This window comes from Lactuca saligna, chromosome 7 (assembly GCF_052625555.1).
Source record: "Lactuca saligna cultivar CGN05327 chromosome 7, ASM5262555v1, whole genome shotgun sequence".
Classification (NCBI taxonomy): domain Eukaryota; kingdom Viridiplantae; phylum Streptophyta; class Magnoliopsida; order Asterales; family Asteraceae; genus Lactuca; species Lactuca saligna.
Window position 1 is genome coordinate 143,504,629 of NC_136423.1, and position 19,853 is coordinate 143,524,481.

Sequence of the window (19,853 nt, forward strand, 5' to 3'; positions counted from 1 at the left end):
ATTGTATGTCTTGTTTATAGGAATGCAATCATCTAGGGCAATGTCAACAACCATATCTCCTCTCAAATCATATAGGTCTAGTCCAACATCCTTACCTCCTTCCTAATCATCAAAAAAATCCCATGCACATGAATGGTTTTCATCAACACTGCGTACTACAACTTTATTATCAACAAGCTAGTCTTGTATATTTACACCAAGATGATCTATGTTACTATGTATATAGGGAGTACAACACCAATACATAACAAGCATATCTTATTTCTGATGAATTCCATATAATCATTTTATGTATCTATTATCGTCAACCCTTCGGGAAATCAATATCCGACTAACAATAATACACTTCCTCACATTCCTCATGAGTGTATCTTTCCAAAAAATCCACAAACTTGTTATTGTCCTTTCCAGTATAATCATTTTATGTAGCTATTATCGTCAACCATTCGGAAAATCAATATTCGACTAACAATAATACACCTTCTCACATTCCTCCTGAGTGTATTTTTCCAAAAAAAATCCACAAACTTGTTATTGTCCTTTCCAGTAAAATCCATATCCAAAAATAAGTGATTTATTCCATCAAAGTAAAAGATAGTAGGATACTGTATAAAATACCTTTTAGGTGAAGATCAAACTTCATGTAACCTTCCATTACAATATAACCAGATCATCCCTTAAGAAAGAAGAATGAGAGAATGGTTTGAGAGAATTGGGTCATTTAATGTCTCAAAGTAATTGGTGGTAGGTGACATGGCCAGTCTCATTGACTGACGTGGTGTTTATACTACTGATTAGGAGGGATTCACCGGATGATTCTTTCATTTTTTATAAGGGTCCTATTAAAACCGTTAAACAAAGGTTTATGTCCTTGTGATGAAAAATAACAACAACCACAGCATGAAGCACCTATTAAAACAAAATTGGTTACTTCGTTTAGCTACGGTGACAATTACTCAAATACGTAATATTATTGATTTCTAATTGTCATATTTTAAACTTTTATTTTGTATCTAATTTTCATTTAATAAAAAAATCCAAGTAATATTAAAATCGAAACATTTTCTCGATATTAAGATTTTAAACTTGTTTTTTGAATTTATAAATTTAACCATGCAATATATTTTTTAGTCAAAATTTTGATATGACAGTTATTTCAAAATACTTCATTTTAGATATGGCGGTCATTTCGTTATAACAAAAACTAGGTTATAACCCGTGGAAACCACGGTTAGCAAAGTAAAAGAATATTGATACATCAAACCATAATCATCAATAAATTATTTTCAAAATTACTTACATCTTATTAATTTAGTAAAAATAAAATTTAAGATTTTCCTTCTATTTCAAGATTTTAAATGGTTATTCTTTTAGTATCCTTTATTTTACCATATGATTTAAGAATGACATTTAAAAAAATTCAATAACCGGATAAAGTAAGTAATTATAGGATATAATATGTAATTAGGGAGGATCCAATAAATAAAAAATTCATTAATTGATATTAGAAAGAAATAAGCAGTATTAATGTATTATGGCCGTATAGTATCACTATTTTTTTTTTTATCACATTGTATCTCATTTAATAAGTAATATTTTAAGTTTTATTTATTTATTTATTTATTATTATTATTATTATTATTATTATTATTATTATTATTATTATTATTATTATTATTATTATTATTATTATTTTTGTCAATTTAAATCATGATTCAAAATACATATAAAGGGGTAGACTTTGCTCATATTGAGCTTCCATTTCCCTGCTTCCATCTTCACATGGAGATACAACTCATGCTACCGTCGCCGGCGGTCGATTTCAGCTGCGAAAGCACCAACACTACGCCGTACGTCACCGCACCTTCTACCCCACACCGCTTCCCAAATTTCTTCTACACCGCACCCACAAGCCCAATCCACTCCCTCGCCATCTCCTTTCATCAGGAAGATGAAGATCGTCATGAAGACGATAAGGATTTTGCATTCAATTTCACCGGAGAACTAGAACCACCTTCTATATCCGCCGCCGACGAGCTCTTTCATTGCGGCAAGATCAAGCCGTTAAAGCCTTCTATCTCCGACGACCCGCCTAAATCCCCACCCTCACGTTTCACTCAAGCGTTTTCCCCTCGCCGTAAAAAGAAAGATTTTGACGCTTTCACTGAGGCATTAACACAAACATCTGGTGAACAAACGCACACCAGTCAAAACCCATCTAAACGAGGAAGGGAATCGACGAGAAAAACCAAAATTAAAGACAAAGTATCACCGTCGTCATCACGGTTTAGAATCTCCGATATTTTATCCGAAGAAGAACATCACAACCAGAGAAACCCAACAAATCAATCGTCGTCGTTAACGTGGTACAATAAGTGGAACCTTAAAAACCTGCTATTGTTTCGAAGCACGTCGGAGGGAAGTGCGAGGAGGAGCAAAGACCCGGTGAATAAATATTCGAGGATAAGGAAAGACGGCGGCGACGCCGGTGAGGATGTAAGGAATTCAAGCTTTAGAAGTACGGAGAGTTTGGGTTCGAGTAGGAGGGTGATGAGGAAGGTTTCAGCGCATGAAATACATTACACGGCGAACAGAGCGGTGGCGGAAGAGATGAGGAAGAAGACGTTCTTGCCGTATAAATCTGGGTTGTTAGGTTGCTTGGGGTTCCATAACAATGGCGGAGGGAGTGTTCATGAGATTTCAAGAGGGATCACTTCTGTTATGAAGCAACGAGGATACTGAATTCATGGTGAAATCTTCATATTTCTCATCTCCCATCAATTCTAGCTATGTGCTTGGATTTTTATTTTTATTTTTTAAATATAAATTTTACGTAAAATAGTAGTGAGTTTATTATGTTAAATATTTTATATATATTACACATTTTGACGATTAACCTTGTTAATTTGCTTTTTGTTTTCCTAAACGAACTAACTTATTGTACTTTATTTATTCGTAATTTGATGATCATTATAAAAATATAATTTATGATATTATTTTATTAATTAAAAGGTGTTAATTAAACTATTTGACTAATAAAACAACCGATATTGCTTATTCAATTTTCTTAACCGGGTAAAATCATAAAATAATCATTGTTTTTTTCTTTTGCTGATGGTATATTCTATATTATACGAAAATCATTATTTTTATATTTTTCGATTATGAAAGTTCAATATTTTAACAATTTAAACACTATGTTTTTTAATTTTAGTAATATTGATTAATTACTCGGTTATCTGGCTGTTACTACCAACACTGGTTGGTTATGTTGCGTTGATATGATATGGTAAGGTGTCAAACTCGAAAAAAAAAATAACAAAAATAATACTATGTTTTTAATTTTTTCAATTGTAATATTAAACTTTTTTTTTTCTCAATTTTAAAATTACGTATTAAAAAAAAAAAAAAAAATTGACATAAGGGTCAGACTTGCACTTGCTTGTTTCTGGATTAAGCTTTAGAAATACAAAAATATGGCTATTTTCTATTAAAGTTGTTAGGAGTCATTGCTACTGACTTTTGCTATGTTCAATCACTAGAAAAAAGATGTCCTAAAGACCCTAGCAAGTTGCATGTGAACCATGTACATGTCTAAGAAACCCTCGAAAAAGAAGTGGAAGCATCTTGCTACTTGATTGCATGTGTAGAAACCGTAAGCAACTAACTAAAATAATTTCTTGTATGAAGGAAGAAAGCAAAAGGGTGAACACAATATGAGAAGATTATTTGCTCTCAAAATTAAAACAAAAGAAGAACCAAAAATTACATTAAAAGAAAACGTCACATGGTCCTACTTATATATTAAAGAAATAGATATTAAATCTTGTAACCTTTTTACCAAATCACCATCTTCAAGCTCATATCCAAGACTAAATGCTTTTGAAGCTAAACCGGATAATTTTGTCACAAAATCATCGACCGTTTCCCCCTCCTTCATACGCAAACTTTCAAGCTCTTTCTTTAATGTTGCAAGCCCAGTCCGTCTCACCCGATCTACTCCCAAATACCGTATTTTCAGTTCATCCCACACTTTTTTTGGTTCAGTGTAACTCGCCATTTGCAACACCATGTCTTCGGGTATCGCTTGAAACAAAAAGGCAAGAGCTTGTTTTGACTTCTTTTGATCTGATGCTTCACCTAACGCTTTTGGTACGGCCTTCTCCCATATATTGTGTGCATCCATAATCGACCTGACTTTGATTGCCCACACCGGATAATTCGTTGGAGTCAAAACTGGAACTTGATACATCATCAAACCTCCTTCATTAACCAAAGACATCCTTTTTTCCTTAACCCCAACTTCTTTAATCAAGCTTGTTCCGAGAGTACTCTTCCACCGGACAACAAGACAAGGCCACGACCACCTTTACCGTCTTCCGTCACCCGCAAAACAAACTTAATCAAACCCACCCGCTTTGACGTCTTCCCGTCCGTTTATTCTGCGACTCTGGTTAGTCTCTCACAAACCTGAATACAGAAAGTGGGGTGATTTCTTGTAATCAACCTCGAATCACACCCCCTTCAACGAAACCGCTCTGATACCAAGTGTAAGAAACTAACTAATTCAATTTCTTGTATGAAGGAAGAAACGAAACAGTGAACACAATATGAGAAGATTACTTGCTCTCAAAGTTAAAACAAAATAAGAACTAAAAATTACATTAAAAGAAAATGCCACATGCTCCTACTTATATACTAAAGAAACAGAAACATATTAAAACTTTACATCTAAAAGATGAACTCAATAAAATAGAAACCTTATCAAACTCTAAAAAAATAAAATAAAACTTAAACATGGAACTTTCCTAAAATGCCCTTGCTTTAATATCTGATTAACCCACCATAAACTTATGTTTTGATTTCTATAGTACTAACATCCTATGTCCCATGATAGATATGTTATTGGAGTCTTAATGTAGGGCTTGAAATAGACCAACAAAGAAAGCAAAAATGATAGCCAATTAAAGAAACAAAAGAGGGTCTTGAGTATATGATTTCATCTTGATTTGAAATCTTTTGGACAAAAAATCATTGGTTCAATAAAAGATTCCTTTTGCATTTCCATATCTTAATTAAGAATTATTTATTGAGAAATCTTCAAAAAAATTCTAATATTTTGGTTTAGTTTATGTAAAAGTCTCAAATTTTATTTTGTTGACAAAAAAGTCTGGATTACAGAATAAAAAAAAAAATCAAATCAACCATTTTTACCAGCAAACTATTTTTTGCCAAATTACCTCCAAAAATGTCACATTATTTGGTTTACTTTATGAAAAGTCTCACTCCTTTTATACTTCAACTCTCTCATCCTTTCGTTAAAAATCTAGTAAATTTTTGGTTGAAATTATGAATATAAATAAACGTCAATAAGCTCCATAAAACTAACGATTAAAGTCATCTATATCCAATTATTTCATGTAAGCATCATTTTAAACTCATATCGTCCATATAATCCATTTTTCATACAAATTTATGCTAAAAGTATTACAAGGTATTCAAATTATATGTTGAACACATTAATACGATATACCTAAAAGTAGGTTAAAGAAAATCCAACTGTTATGTTCATATAGAAAACATTGACTAATGACAAACCAATAAATACAATAATATATTAGATGAGGTTGTACGGATTATAGAGAAGAATATGAGTTTTATTCTTCTAAATCATAAGCATATAAACACTATTCCTCCATGAATCAATTACTTTACATGTCAATAAGTTTAAATTTCAAAGCTCCAAAATATAATGTTATCTTGGTGTTTTGGAGCTCAAAATTTTAACCTTATTGACATGTAAAGTAACTGATTAAGGCGGAATTGTGTTTATATGCTTAGATTTAGAAGAATAAAACTCATATTTTTCTCAATAATCTGTACAGCCTCACTTAAAATACTATTATATTTATTGGATTGTCATCAGTCAGTGGTTTTTTATATGAACATAACATCACTTAAAATACTATTATATTTATTGGATTGTCATCAGTCAGTGGTTTCTTATATGAACATAACAGTTGGTTTTCCTTTAACCTACTTTTAGGTATATTGTACTAAGGTGTTCAAAACAAAATTTGAATATCTTTTAATATTTTTAACATAAATTTGTATGATAAATAAATTATATGGACGGTGATAAGTTCAAAATGATGCTAATGTCATTGTTTTGTATAATTAGTTATAGAGATCTTTAATCCCTAATTTTATGGAACTTAATAATGTTTATTCATATTTATAATTTCAACCAAGAAATTTTCATAATTTTAGTGAAAGGGTAAAAGAATTTTAACTAAAAAACATTATGACTTTTTCATAAACTATACCAAATAATGAGATTTTTCTTGAGGTAACCGGACAAAAAATATCTTACTAATAAAAAATGGTTGATTTGAATTTTTTTTTATCTAGTAATTGGGATTTTTTTGTTCACAATAAAATTTAGGACTTTTACATAAACTAAACTAAGATATTAAGACATTTATGGAGGTTTCCCTTATATATTTTTATAAAATATACAATCTTTTTTAGATTTTCAATAGGTTATCACGAGTTATAATTACTATCTCTTTTAAAGTTAACTAGATGGGGAGCCCCGCGTTGCGGGGATCGAGGTAAACAGATATGATCAAAAGCATATGATTTGAGTCGGAACTATCCACTAAACGAAAGTCAACCAATTTAATCTATGACTACAAATGAATGTTTTAAATAATACAATTCACAAACCCCACATCTGTAGACTAAATTTCAACGTTACATAGTCAAATCCAATGACCCTCTGTATGAATAAATACATGTCAATATGCTTTTTGCTCTCACATTTCTAATTGTCTGTGACTCGATCTAAAAAATTCTACAAAGAGTGAATGATATATGATGAATCTAGCAACGAATTTGAAGTGCAAGATAAAAAAAACATGGATACAAATGACTTTACCCATACAAAACTTAATGCACTCCCTTAAATATTAATCACTCACCAGTCCAAAAAGGAGGAATCTCACTTAATAAGATGTAAACAATCACCCCTACAGTTTGGGTCATCAATGACTTCACCCAAATATTGGTTTGGAGTGGCATGATTGCAGAAACAAACAACTGCAAATGAGTGTGATTCTATACTCTTTCATATTGCAGCACTATAATGATTTATTGCTTTTGTATTCTTATCATTCTAAAGGGCTTCATTTCTTACATTCTGATTAACCCAACTAAAAGAAATTAAATTCACACTGAATATTAAAACAAATACAAATGTTAGCTATCTATAATTCCATACCTTGCAGTGTAAAACCAATGTTTGAAGAGTATTTGATGAATAGATCCGCCCTTAATGTTAGTATTTCCAATAGAGTGTTGAAGTGTACATGTGATTCAAAAACAAAAACCAATGTTTCATTCTTTGATTTATTTGTTTGAGGAAATCTCATAAACAATTAGATGATCGGTATTAGTTAGAGACGACATAAAAAATATGCAAATTCAGTAAAAACTTTTAACAAACGGTTGGTGGGCAAATGTTTGAACATGTAATCAAAATTAGAATACCATTCCAAATTGTTCCAAAACCTGTATCGGCCTATCAACAAACTGCAATCCTAAGCTCGGTGACTTTGAAATGAAGTCAATTACAATCTGAGATACAAGCAACCCCCAAAAAAAAGTCGACATAAGAACAAATATGGTGCCATAACCACAAATTCTTAAGAAGCGAAAGACCCAAACATAATCCAAAACCAATACATAATGAAAAGTATCAAATTCACTATATGAAGCTCTATAAATTACAAATTCAATTTTAAAGGACCTAATTATCCACACACATACCTGCTTCGGCATCAGCAAATTGACTTCAGTATTTGTTGCGCTTTATAAATTGGGTTCGCTTAGCAGGAATTCATCTTTTTATCTGCTACATTCCATCAAACACCTGGGGTTCCTCCTTGCAAATGATTAAGTTATATATTTAGGGCAAAAGGATCCTTACTTCCATCTGATTTTAGTTTTGACCTGCTTTTCCAACACAAAATATCCCAGCCATCCAAAAAGTCAAAAATGGGACAAAAGCAAGTGAAAAGGGTAAATCTGTCCAAATCCTAAAGAAACTAAAAAATATATGCAATATTGTAGAAAAAACATTACTCTTATACCCAAGGTTCACCAATAAACCAACATCAACAAAATCAATTGGAGAGAATACTTAAAATTTCTTGTTTTCTTAATGTTCAATATGTAATAGTTTCGTTTCAATTAGGCAGTGGAGATACATTTGTATTTATTAATGCTCTAAAGTATTTCCAACTCCTGTTAGTTTGTGCTTTAATTTGTCTCAGTGAGCTTTGGTATGCCCATAATAATATGTCCAACTATACCTTCAATCAGAGAAGAAATGCATCAAATTCTATGATTTGATAATAAATACATATTTTAATCAACATACCTATATATCTCTAATTCCATATAGACAGAGCAACAAATAGGCATCGAAACCACATATGAAAACTTTAACAAACTTTTCATCTAAAAGGATTAATTCTCCAAAGTTAGAGGTGCCCTGGAACTACCGCCCAACAGCACCATGGTACAGAGAACCAAATGCGTACACACACAGTTGGTAATTGATGGACTGGAAAACCTTAAGCAAATCCGTTTGAAGGACTGGAAAATTTAAAAATCAATTACGTATGGAAATTGATGCCAACACTGGATATTAAAGACAATATATCAATTTAAAGCACTTTACAAATATATATCAGAAAGAAAGAAAGAAAAGAAACTGAAACTAACTTGAGAGAGAGCTTTCTATAAGCAGATTGAATCTGTTGATCTGAAGAATCTCTTGAAATGTTCAAAACCTCATACGGGTCTCTATGAGTAGTAGCTGCAGGAGCGATGACAGAAGAGGTTTCCTCCTCTGTCTTTGAACCTGCCATCCCCTTTCTTCATTTTCTGTCTATTAGGTGGGGACTGCCTATGCTCAGGAAATCACTGTAGCAACATTAAAAGTAAACAATGAAACAATTGTAACAAGTTTAATATGGTTTAGAAATCAAAATCATAAAGATCAAATGTTTAAATATAAAACCTGAACATCAGTTGCACACCTTCTAAAATTTGGCATTCAATGTAACAATAATCTATGTAATAAGAAACATCTAAATCTACAACTGGTGTAAGCCGCAGGAGAGGAGATAGTGTAAGAGTTAGCAAACAACAATTTAGTAATTAGTATTATTATCCTGATACTTTTTTTTTTGTTTGGAGAAATTAAAGAATTAGTTGTTGTTCTTGATTTTGGAACATACTCACACATAGAGAGAACACACATGACAAACAACAATCACACAGAGAAAGAAGTAGGGACAGATACCAGAGAAGCATACTTATTTCAATGCTACATCCAAATCTCGTATCTAGTTCCTGTATCTAAATCCCACATCCAATTCCTACACAAAAAATAACATCAAGTGAATCCAATTCTTTTATTGTCATCCAAAAAAAAATCATTTCTAAAGACACAAAAAAACAACATATATAGTTAAATAGAAAAATAGAGCAGGGGTTGGATTATAATGGTTATTACGCAATGGTGGTCAACAGTGCAGAACGAAGAAGCTAATAACAAATCAATGATGATTGCGAACAAAGTAGAACATTCTTATATATGTATGAACATATGCAATAGGAAATAGAATAATTTCGGGCTTTTTTGGTTGGAAATCGATTCCTATAGTGGGTTAGAGGAGGACTGGGGAGATGAGAGGAGCGGCAGAGGCCGAATGTAGAGTGATGTTGGTGGCTCAGGATCGTATAGAACACCCATACATTCAAATGTTGAGGAAGTGGCGTCGCTTTCGATTCTAAAAAATACAAATCAAGAGTCGGTGATCGGAGAATGACACATCAGACGAAAGTGTTTCCATCAACAATGGTATCTAGAGTAGAAGCTGGACGATTTTGATAGGTCTAACCTACAAACGTACCTGCTTCGCATAGTGAATGGAGAAAGGAACGGATGACAATCGATTGAGCCGATCTTTATTCTGACCGGGAAAGAAAGGAACAACGAACGGAAAAAAAATCTTAAGACGAAGCAGTAGGCGGTGGAATCTATTTAGGGCTCGTCAACTTCTGCAGCGGTGGAGGGAGACTCATCGGAGTGCTATGTTCTGGATGCGGACTCGGCGGCGTCGGCTATAGCGGAATCATAGAGGCGAACTGATTGATCGATCGACTGCACTCTTCGGTGGTACCATAGAGGAATCGAGAGATCAGAACTCATGTGAGTTTGATTTGTGTCCTTTGTGTGTCAATTTCTTTCAAAAAGAAAGAGGGGAAAAGGTTTGGAGAATTTTAGGGAGCTGTGGAAGAAAGAAGGGCTCTTTCAAATGCATACCTATGTTAAGGCGGTGGAATATCTGTTGCGTTAAAATCAGAACAATCGAGAATGTGGCGATGGTGGAAAAAACGGTGGTTTCAAGCCGCAGGTTTGGATAAGGACGACAGAAAGAAGAAAAGCATCGATTCCCTAATGACCGACAAACCGATCTTTGGAAGGATCAAAGATGAAGCGGTGACCATGGTTAAGGAATTAAACCCACCCTAGTTAGACACTATTCCTAAGAAGTGTCCTCCTTTAATATATATAAGAATAAGTGTCACACCCCAAAACCAAGAACGGCGGAAACGTTCTGGGGCGGAGGACGTCATGTAAAGTATCACAACACAGTAAATGTAAATAAGCAAACAACATCATCCATTGCATTAAATATATAATTTTAATACAAGCATGTTCTGTACAGTTTTAGACACCAAAAATATAATGTAAACCAAAATAATATGATGAGTCTTGAATGCACTCTATCTTCTCAAAAGTTGGCATCGGTACCTGTCTACTGATGACCTGAGAATACAAGTTATTTTGAAAGAGTTTATCAGCATTAAGTTGGTGAATTCATAAGTGTTTTAGTGTCGGTGTTTGTTATTAAAACGTTTGAACCTGTCGTAAGTATAAGTTGTAAATTGTATGTAAATGTTTGTAAAAGTTTGAATCTCTCAGAAAAACCTATATTTTCTATTAAAGTAGCCTTCTACCAAGGCTTAACTGTTTTGTATACTCGTTTGATGTAAAAGTGTGTAATTTCCCAAGTGTAACTATCTTTTAACAAAATATAGTTTGTACATTAAAGTTTAAGTGAGGTTATCACTAAAAATGTAATGGGTAAATCATTGTAGTATTGTAGTTTTGTTTTATAGGAACTACTGCTATACTAACTACCTTAAACCGGATTTATATTAAGGTATAATGTGATAATTGCACCATACTATCGACTGATAACAACGACATGAAGAACGGTCGTAATAACGGAATGACGTTTGGCACCCGCAGACCTGCAGGTCCGGCTGTAGCTAGCAGCAAGGTGTAGGATAGTCAATCCAGTATAGATCTATACGCAAACTCAACGCTCTCCCTCCAAGAGAATTCTGGCTACAACTCGGGCCATGACATTTAAGGCATGCTCCTAGTATAGCCTCATGAATGAACTGACTCATTGATATAGTGGATCACAATTTTTGTCGTATTCTTGTATATGTAATGAAATGTTTCTCGTTCTAGTATAGTTGTATATGTTCTCTTCCTAGTATAGCCTCATGAATGAACTGACTCATTGATCTAGTAGTTGTAATAGTATGATTTTGTGTTACCCCAATGGTAACTTACTAATGGTGGATCTAGTGCGTATGAATATGGAAGTACTTTTATGTCTATATATGTATATTTTATATATAATTAATATGGAAACGACCTTCGGATGGTCACCCGAAATTCCACCAGACCACATCCAAATCGAGGAAAAGGAAATAGGACAGGCGGCTTTCCTAAGCCCTTTAAACATTATTTATACATCTATACATATATGGGCATGCAATTTATAAGTAGTAAAACAAAGTTTAGATAAAAGCATTTGATAAGTAAAAGAGTTTGTAAAACATTTTGAAGTAAAACAGTTTGATAAACAGTTTGAACAGTGATAAAATCATTGGTTTCCTAGTTATTAATCACATGTGATTAATGCAATCACATGTGATTAATGCAATCACATGTGATTGAAGCAATAACTATAAGTATTTAACTTGTATCCCCCCCCCCCCCATAAAGCATTTAAACATTTAAAATCATTTGGAAGGTTGATTTAAGGGGTATGAACTCACTTGAAAGTTTGAAGATAGCGAGATGGAAAACTGGGCAGAGTTTCGTCTCGGGAAACGGATTTTTTTTCTCAGAATTCTCGGGAATCTCGGGAGTAAAATCGACCCTCGGGACTTGAGCAAAAAGACCAGAGCTTCGGGTTTGAATGGGCACGGAAATCGAGGCAAGATCGTGAGAGAAAGAGAGAAAATGAGCAAATTTTCCGGAAAGGCTCGCATCCCTTTTATAGGGGTGCTGAACTGCCTCTATACGCGGGGCGTACGGGCGTACGCAGCGCGTACCCATACGTCATCGCTTACGTACTTCGGACGGGACGGGTCGGTAGCTTCACATAGGGCGACGTGGACGATCCGAAGCCTTGGCCTTGAGTACGCGGGGCGTACGAGGGTACGCGGCGCGTACTTCGGCCCTAGGCTGACTCCCCTTCGGATATCACCAAGAATTTTTAATTATTTTTTTATTTATTTTAAATAAACTTCTAAAATTCATATCTCCTTCATATGAACTCCGTTTTCGACGTTCTTTATATCCCCGCGAAGGTGAGACTACGATCTACAACTTTCGTTTAGATTCCGTTGGTAAATTCCGAAATTATTTTTATTATTTGTTTATTAAAATGACGTGATTAAGGAATTTCTTTAAAAATTCATAACTTCTTTATATGACGTTGGTTTTTGCCAGACTTTTTACCGCTGAAATACCATTGTCGAGACCTTTGATTCTCGTTTAGGTCATTCCGGCCAAAAGTCGCTCGATCTCCGATTCGAGTTTTTAGCTGTCTGTTGCTAAGCCAAATTTGGAAAAATCATATCTTCAATATACGAAGTCGGATTTGGGCGTTCTTTTTACGTACAATCATGGTTTAATGACATTTAAACATAGAAGAATTTAAATAGAAACTTTTTGGACATTTTATTATCAAAGTTAATTTTATTAACTCAAAAGTGGTTACAATACTTGATTTTTTAGGTCACTACAAAGAGTTGAAATATCGGGTTGTCACATCATCCCCCCGTTAGAGGGAGTTCCGTCCCGAAATTTAAAGTAAGAAAAACACTTGTGGATTAGGGAAACAGATGTGGGTACTTACGTTGCATCTGATCTTCGCGTTCCCATGTGAATTCAGGTCCCCGCTTGGCGTTCCACCGAACCTTCACGATGGGTATGCAACTTTGTTTTGTTTGTTTGACCTCTCGGTCCATGATTTCTACTGGTTCTTCCACAAAGTTAAGGCTCTCTTTGATCTCGATCTCGTCGAGTGGGATTACGAGAGTCTCGTCGGACATACACTTTTTCAAGTTAGATACGTGGAATGTAGAATGTACGTTACGAAGTGTGTCGGGTAGATCGAGTTTGTAAGCTACGGGGCCGACTCTTGCGAGAATCTCGAAAGGCCCTATGTACCTAGGATTAAGCTTCCCACGCTTACCGAAGCGTATCAAGCCCTTCCAGGGTGAGACTTTGAGAAGGACTCGGTCTCCCACCTGAAATTCCAAAGGTTTTCTTCGTTTATCAGCGTAGCTCTTCTGTCGGTCTCTAGAGGCTTTCAATCGTTCACGGATCTGAACGATCTTCTCTGTCGTTTCCTGAATGATTTCCAGACTGGTAAGAGTACTGTCGGAAGCTTTCCCCCTTGCCAGTTGGGTATCACCCAGCACAGAGGGGATCTGCACTTTCGGCCGTAGAGGGCTTCAAATGGTGCTGCCTTTATGCTCGTGTGATAACTGTTGTTGTAGGAAAATTCGACGAGGGGTAAATGGGTATCCCACGCTTTTCCAAAGTCAATTACACAAGCATGCAACATATCTTCTAAAGTCTGGATCGTCCTCTCACTCTGTCCGTCGGTCTGTGGATGGTAGGCTGTGCTCATGGCCACCCTTGTTCCTAGGGAATGTTGCAGTGATTGCCGGAATGACCTACTATCTCTATCGAAGATAATGGAAATAGGTACACCATGTAGCCGTACGATTTCCCTAATGTATGTTCTCGTAAGTTTCTCCATCTTGTCGGTTTCTTTGATAGGTAGGAAGTGTGCAGACTTGGTCAATCTATCAACGATGACCCATATGGTGTCAAGTCCACCCGTTGTCTTGGGCAACTTGGTTATGAAATCCATAGTGATCCGCTCCCACTTCCATTCCGGGATCTCTGGTTGTTGTAATAAACCAGAGGGCTTCTAGTACTCGACCTTAACCTTTGCGCAAGTAAGGCATTTACTCACGAAGATATCAATCTCTGCTTTCATATTAGGCCACCAGTATAGCTTTTTAAGATCCAGATACATCTTATCTGAACCTGGGTGGACGGAATACCGAGTGTTGTGCGCCTCTATCATGACCAAGTCTCGGAAACCACCGTGTTTCGGTGTCTATATCCGGTTCATGAAATATAAGGCTCTGTCACCCTTGGCTTCTAAATTCTTGTCCATTCCTCTAAGGGATTCATTCGTCACATTTTTTGGTTTCATGGCTTCAAGTTGAGCCTCCTGAATTTGCTTAGACAAGTGTGAATGGATGGTTATTGACAATGACTTGATTTTGCGACCAGAATATTCCTTCCGACTTATGGCATCTGCTACTACGTTGGCTTTACCCGGATGATAACGAATATCGCATTCGTAATCACTGAGTAGCTCGAACCACCGTCGTTGTCTCATGTTGAGCTCCTTTTGATCGAAAATGTGTTGTAAACTCTTGTGGTCGGTAAAGATAGTGCTCTTCGTTCCATACAAGTAATGTCTCCAGATCTTCAGAGCAAACACCACTGCTCCTAGTTCAAGATCGTGGGTCGTGTAGTTAACCTCGTGTGTCTTCAACTATCTCGAGGCGTAGGCGATGACCTTACCTCGCTGCATCAGGAAACATCCGAGCCCTTGATTCAATGCATCGCAATAGACTACGAAGTCTTCTATTCCTTCGGGAAGGGATAGTATTGGTGCGGTGCACAAGGCTCGTTTGAGTGTTTGGAACGCTCTTTCTTGTTTCTCTTCCCAGTCAAAGGCCACGCCTTTCTGGGTTAGGGTTGTAAGAGGTTTCTCTATTCGAGAGAAGTTCTGAATGAATCTGCGGTAGTAGCCAGCGAGACCTAGAAATTGACGAATTTCTGTAGGTATCTTAGGTGCTGACCAGTTCTCAATGGCTTTAATTTTTGAAGGGTCCACGTGGATTCCCTCTTCGCTTACCACGTGTCCTAAGAATTCGACTCTTCGGATCTAAAATTCACATTTCGAGAACTTCGCATAAAGCTTCTCTTTTCGTAATGTCTCTAGAACTTGTCGCAGGTGATCGCCATGCTCTTTCTTACTTCGGGAGTAGATCAGGATGTCGTCAATGAAAACGATGACGAACTAATCCAAGTAAGTTCGGCATACTCTATTCATCAGATCCATGAAGACTGCGGGCGCATTGGTCAATCCGAATGGCATCACCACGAACTCGTAATGTCCGTAACGAGTTCAGAAGGTTGTCTTTGGCACATCCTCCTCTAGCACTCGTAACTGGTGATATCTGGATCTCAGATCACTCTTAGAATAATAGTTCGCTCCTTGCAGTTGGTCGAATAGATCATCTATGCGAGGCAGAGGGTAACGATTCTTGACCGTCAGTTTGTTGAGTTCTCTGTAGTCAATACACATACGGAATGATCCGTCTTTCTTCTTAACGAACAAGACCGGTGCTCCCCAAGGTGAGAAGCTTGGTCTTATGAAGCCCTTGATGAGCAGTTCGTTAAGTTGACCAGAGAGTTCCTGCATCTCAGTCAGTGCTAAGCGGTAGGGCGACTTGGCTACTGGGGTAGCTCTTAGGACTAAGTCGATTCTGAACTCGACCTATCGTTGCGGAGGTAACCTGGGTAGTTCTTCTGGGAAAATGTCGGGGAAGTCGCTCACTACAGGGATGTTCTTTAGTTCTTTCGTTTCAAGGCTCGTGTCGACGACGTGAGCAAGGAATGCATGGTATTCCTTACGCAGATACTTCTGTGCTTGAATACTTGATATGATGCGAAGACTTGCACCGGGTTTGTCGCCGTAGACTATAAGAGTTTCGTTAGACGGAATGTTTAGACGGACTGCTTTCTCGTAGCACATGATGTCGGTGCGATGAAGGCTTAACCAATCCATGCCAATGATCACGTCGAAACTTTTTATTGAGACAGGCATGAGGTCGATTGGGAATGAATGGTTATCTAGAGTTAGGGTACAACCTAAGTATATGCTACTCGTACTTTCAGTTTTTCCATTAGCCATTTCAACTGTGAATAGTTCTTTGAGTGCGTGCGGTGGTTGATTAAGCATGTGAGCAAATTTATGGTTTATGAAGCTTCGCTCCGCTCCACTATCGAATAGAATGCATGCATAGGAGTCATCGAGGAGGAACGTACCAGTCACCACTGTCGGGTCAGCAACTGCTTCCCCGTGGCCTATAGCTAGTACCCTTCCCGCTCCACCAGCATTCTTTGCTTTGGGGCAGTCCCTCTTATAGTGGCCTGCTTCGCCACATCCATAGCAGGTCGGGCTCGCGCCAGAGCCAGGGACTTGGTTGATAGGTTGTGCCGGGAACTTACAGAAACGGACGGTGTGTCCTTTCCTGTTGCAGTTAGAGCACTGCATTTCACAGCAGGGGCCGTTGTGGTGGTAGTTGCATTTGTTGCACTTGGGCGAACTTCCAGCATACCCACCCACCGGAGGAGTAGTAGCAGCAACAGGGGTTATTGCGACATGTATTGCCACAATTTGCTGCTTTTTGGCAGCTTGTTGCTTCTTCTTTTCATCCCAGAATTTCCGCTTAGTATCAGTGGGTTTGGAGGTTTCCAGGATGACTAGGGTGGTTGTGGTTGCAGGGGTTTTGACTCCATGGTCAATGAGTCGTTGTGCCAATCGTTTGGCACTGTCGAAGGTAGTGGGGTTTGATGCTAGAACATTCCCCTGATACGGAGGCACTAGCCCCCATATGTACCTTTCGATCTTTTTCCCTTCAGTGGGAACCATATTAGGGCAGAGGGCCACCAATTCGCTGAATCTGGCGGTATAAGCAACAATATTGGTGCCCTTCATGGTCAGGCTCCAAAGCTCCTGCTCTAGTTTCTGGATCTCGCCCCTCGGGCAGTATTCCTAAATCATGAGGTCTTTCATCGTTTCCCAGCCTATGTCGTTGGCTACGACGAGAGTTAGAGATTTAACGTGGTTGTTCCACCACGTTAGGGCATTTCCTTCAAAGGTGCATGCGGCATATTTCACTTTGCTCGCAGCAGGGCATGAACAAATTTTGAAGACCACTTCAGTCTTCTCGAACCATTGCGAGAGGGCAATGACTCCGTCGGTCCCATGAAAGGACTTCGGATTGCAGTTGGTGAAATCCTTGTAAGAGCACTCTCTCGAGCGCACAGGGGTTTCAACCGGAATGGAGTTAACAGGGGTTCCACCTCTGCTGGCATCAGTAGAGTGATACCGTGCCATGGCAGTTGCCACTGCTGCAGCTACGGCAGCATTTAGGGCTGCTGTATCAATGACCGGAGGTGGAGGAGGCGGTGTAGGTGTAGGGTTATTCCGGGGAGATTTACGAGGAGGCATCTTTCAGCTATAAGTTTATAAAGATAAGAAAAATGGTAAGAATCAATTTGTAAGCAATGTGAGAATGACACGTGGACTAACTAACCATAGCCCAACAGTTGAATGAGTGTTTGAAATCACAATAAGAAATATTAGTAGGAAAGCACAAGTGTATAGATTTTTTTTCCACAGATTAGATATATTTCAATAATACTGGTATTACTGATGTAATCAATTCAGGGAAAAATTGACCTAACAGTAGGTCTTACATCATACCATACGGAAAATTTTGACAGTTCTTAGATTCCTAATTAGAGTACTGAAAGTTAGGAATATTTTATAGGCAAGTGCTATTTAAGGCACAGATGTTAAAGGCTAATCCTTGACCCAAAAGGTAATGATGTACTAGACATCATCTAACGGCGATGAGTATTCCTCGGGAGAACCCTAAGGTCTCTCATTTGACGGACCACCTCTTGAAGGTGTCGCTCATGAGCACTTTGACGAGCTCGGAGTTCCATGACTTCTGCTTGAGAGGCAACCAGATGTTGCTGTAGGGATTCATTGGTTCTCCGGGTCCGTTCCATGTCTTCTTCAAGACGGCGGATGCGGACTGTGTTGACACCATAGTTGGCATCAATCTCCATGACCCGGTCGATGGCTGCTCGACCTTGCTCGACATTACGAGCTATTCTGCGGACAATGACAGGCAGAGCTCGGTCAGCAGAGCCACCATCGCCGACGTTGTAAAAGCTTCGGTCTCCAAAGTATGGTAAGGGTTGACCCTGTTCATCACTCCAACGATTCAAGTTGTTTGCCCATAAGGGAGTAGGACCTGGAAAAGCTGGCCGAGGGTTGTTGTTCGGGGCTTGACCTACGAGCGGTAGGTTGTTGACTTCAGGCTCGGAGTCGGATCCATTAGAAAAGCCTTCAGCGAGGTGATCATACAAAGGGATTGGATGCTCAACTTCGGGCTCTTCATCGATCCACCCGGCATTGCCTTCATTTGGAAAGTACGGGTCGCCATGATGGACTCCAGCCATTTAGATCTACGTGAGAAGAGAGGTATAAGAATATAGTATACGTGTAACTAGTAGTACAAAATACACCTGTAGTATTTAAAGTTTAAGTTCTACTGATCTTTTTGTGGCATTGTTGGTAAGTTTTTAGACTTGTTAACACATCACAACCATTCTAGGGTATATGCTAATCACTCCTCGGACCAGCATAGTTGATCAGGCTATGCCATTCCTAGGACTGACCATACATCCCCTAGCTTACCTGTGATATTTAACAATCGTAATACTTTTGTTATTGTCGTTGTGACACTAGTTTTAGTATGAATGCAGACTAGTATACTTAATTAACTATTTTAGTATTTAAAGTATAGACTCTTGGTCAGAGTGTTTTAAATCCCAAATGGGTTTATAGTTTAGTATATCTTTTATGGGTTGATATACTTGTTTCACTATAAACAATGCTCTAATACCAATCTGTCACACCCCAAAACCAAGAACGACGGAAACGTTCTGGGGCGAAGGACATCATGTAAAGTATCACAACACAGTAAATGTAAATAAGCAAACAACATCATCCATTGCATTAAATATATAATTTTAATACAAGCGTGTTCTGTACAGTTTTAGACACCAAAAATATAATGTAAACCAAAATAATATGATGAGTCTTGAATGCACTCTATCTTCTCAAAAGCTGGCATCGGTACCTGTCTACTGATGACCTGAGAATACAAGTTATTTTGAAAGAGTTTATCAGCATTAAGCTGGTGAATTCATAAGTGTTTTAGTGTCGGTGTTTGTTATTAAAACGTTTGAACCTGTCGTAAGTATAAGTTGTAAATTGTATGTAAATGTTTGTAAAAGTTTGAATCTCTCAGAAAAACCTATATTTTCTATTAAAGTAACCTTCTACCAAGGCTTAACTGTTTTGTATACTCGTTTGATGTAAAAGTGTGCAATTTCCCAAGTGTAACTATCTTTTAACAAAATATAGTTTGTACATTAAAGTTTAAGTGAGGTTATCACTAAAAATGTAATGGGTAAATCATTGTAGTATTGTAGTTTTGTTTTATAG

General features: G+C 37.2%; 2 protein-coding genes across 2 annotated transcripts; one reads left to right on the forward strand and one right to left on the reverse strand.

The window, feature by feature from the left end:
* The first annotated feature begins 1,755 nt into the window (after positions 1-1,755).
* LOC145005390 (uncharacterized) lies at positions 1,756-2,892 on the forward strand. Its single transcript, XM_078964469.1, has one exon. The coding sequence runs from the start codon at positions 1,783-1,785 to the stop codon at positions 2,740-2,742; it is 960 nt and encodes a 319-aa protein (XP_078820595.1). The 5' UTR covers positions 1,756-1,782; the 3' UTR covers positions 2,743-2,892.
* Positions 2,893-3,793: 901 nt separating this feature from the next.
* Positions 3,794-4,282, reverse strand: LOC145007309 (uncharacterized). Its single transcript, XM_078966268.1, has one exon. It carries the CDS (start codon positions 4,280-4,282, stop codon positions 3,794-3,796), a length of 489 nt encoding a protein of 162 aa, XP_078822394.1.
* Positions 4,283-19,853: the final 15,571 nt, after the last annotated feature.

Bases quoted from the DNA above. Each gene is read 5' to 3' on its own strand.
- LOC145005390 (XM_078964469.1), top strand. From the start codon at position 1,783: ATGGAGATACAACTCATGCTACCGTCGCCGGCGGTCGATTTCAGCTGC.
- LOC145007309 (XM_078966268.1), bottom strand. From the start codon at position 4,282: ATGTCTTTGGTTAATGAAGGAGGTTTGATGATGTATCAAGTTCCAGTT.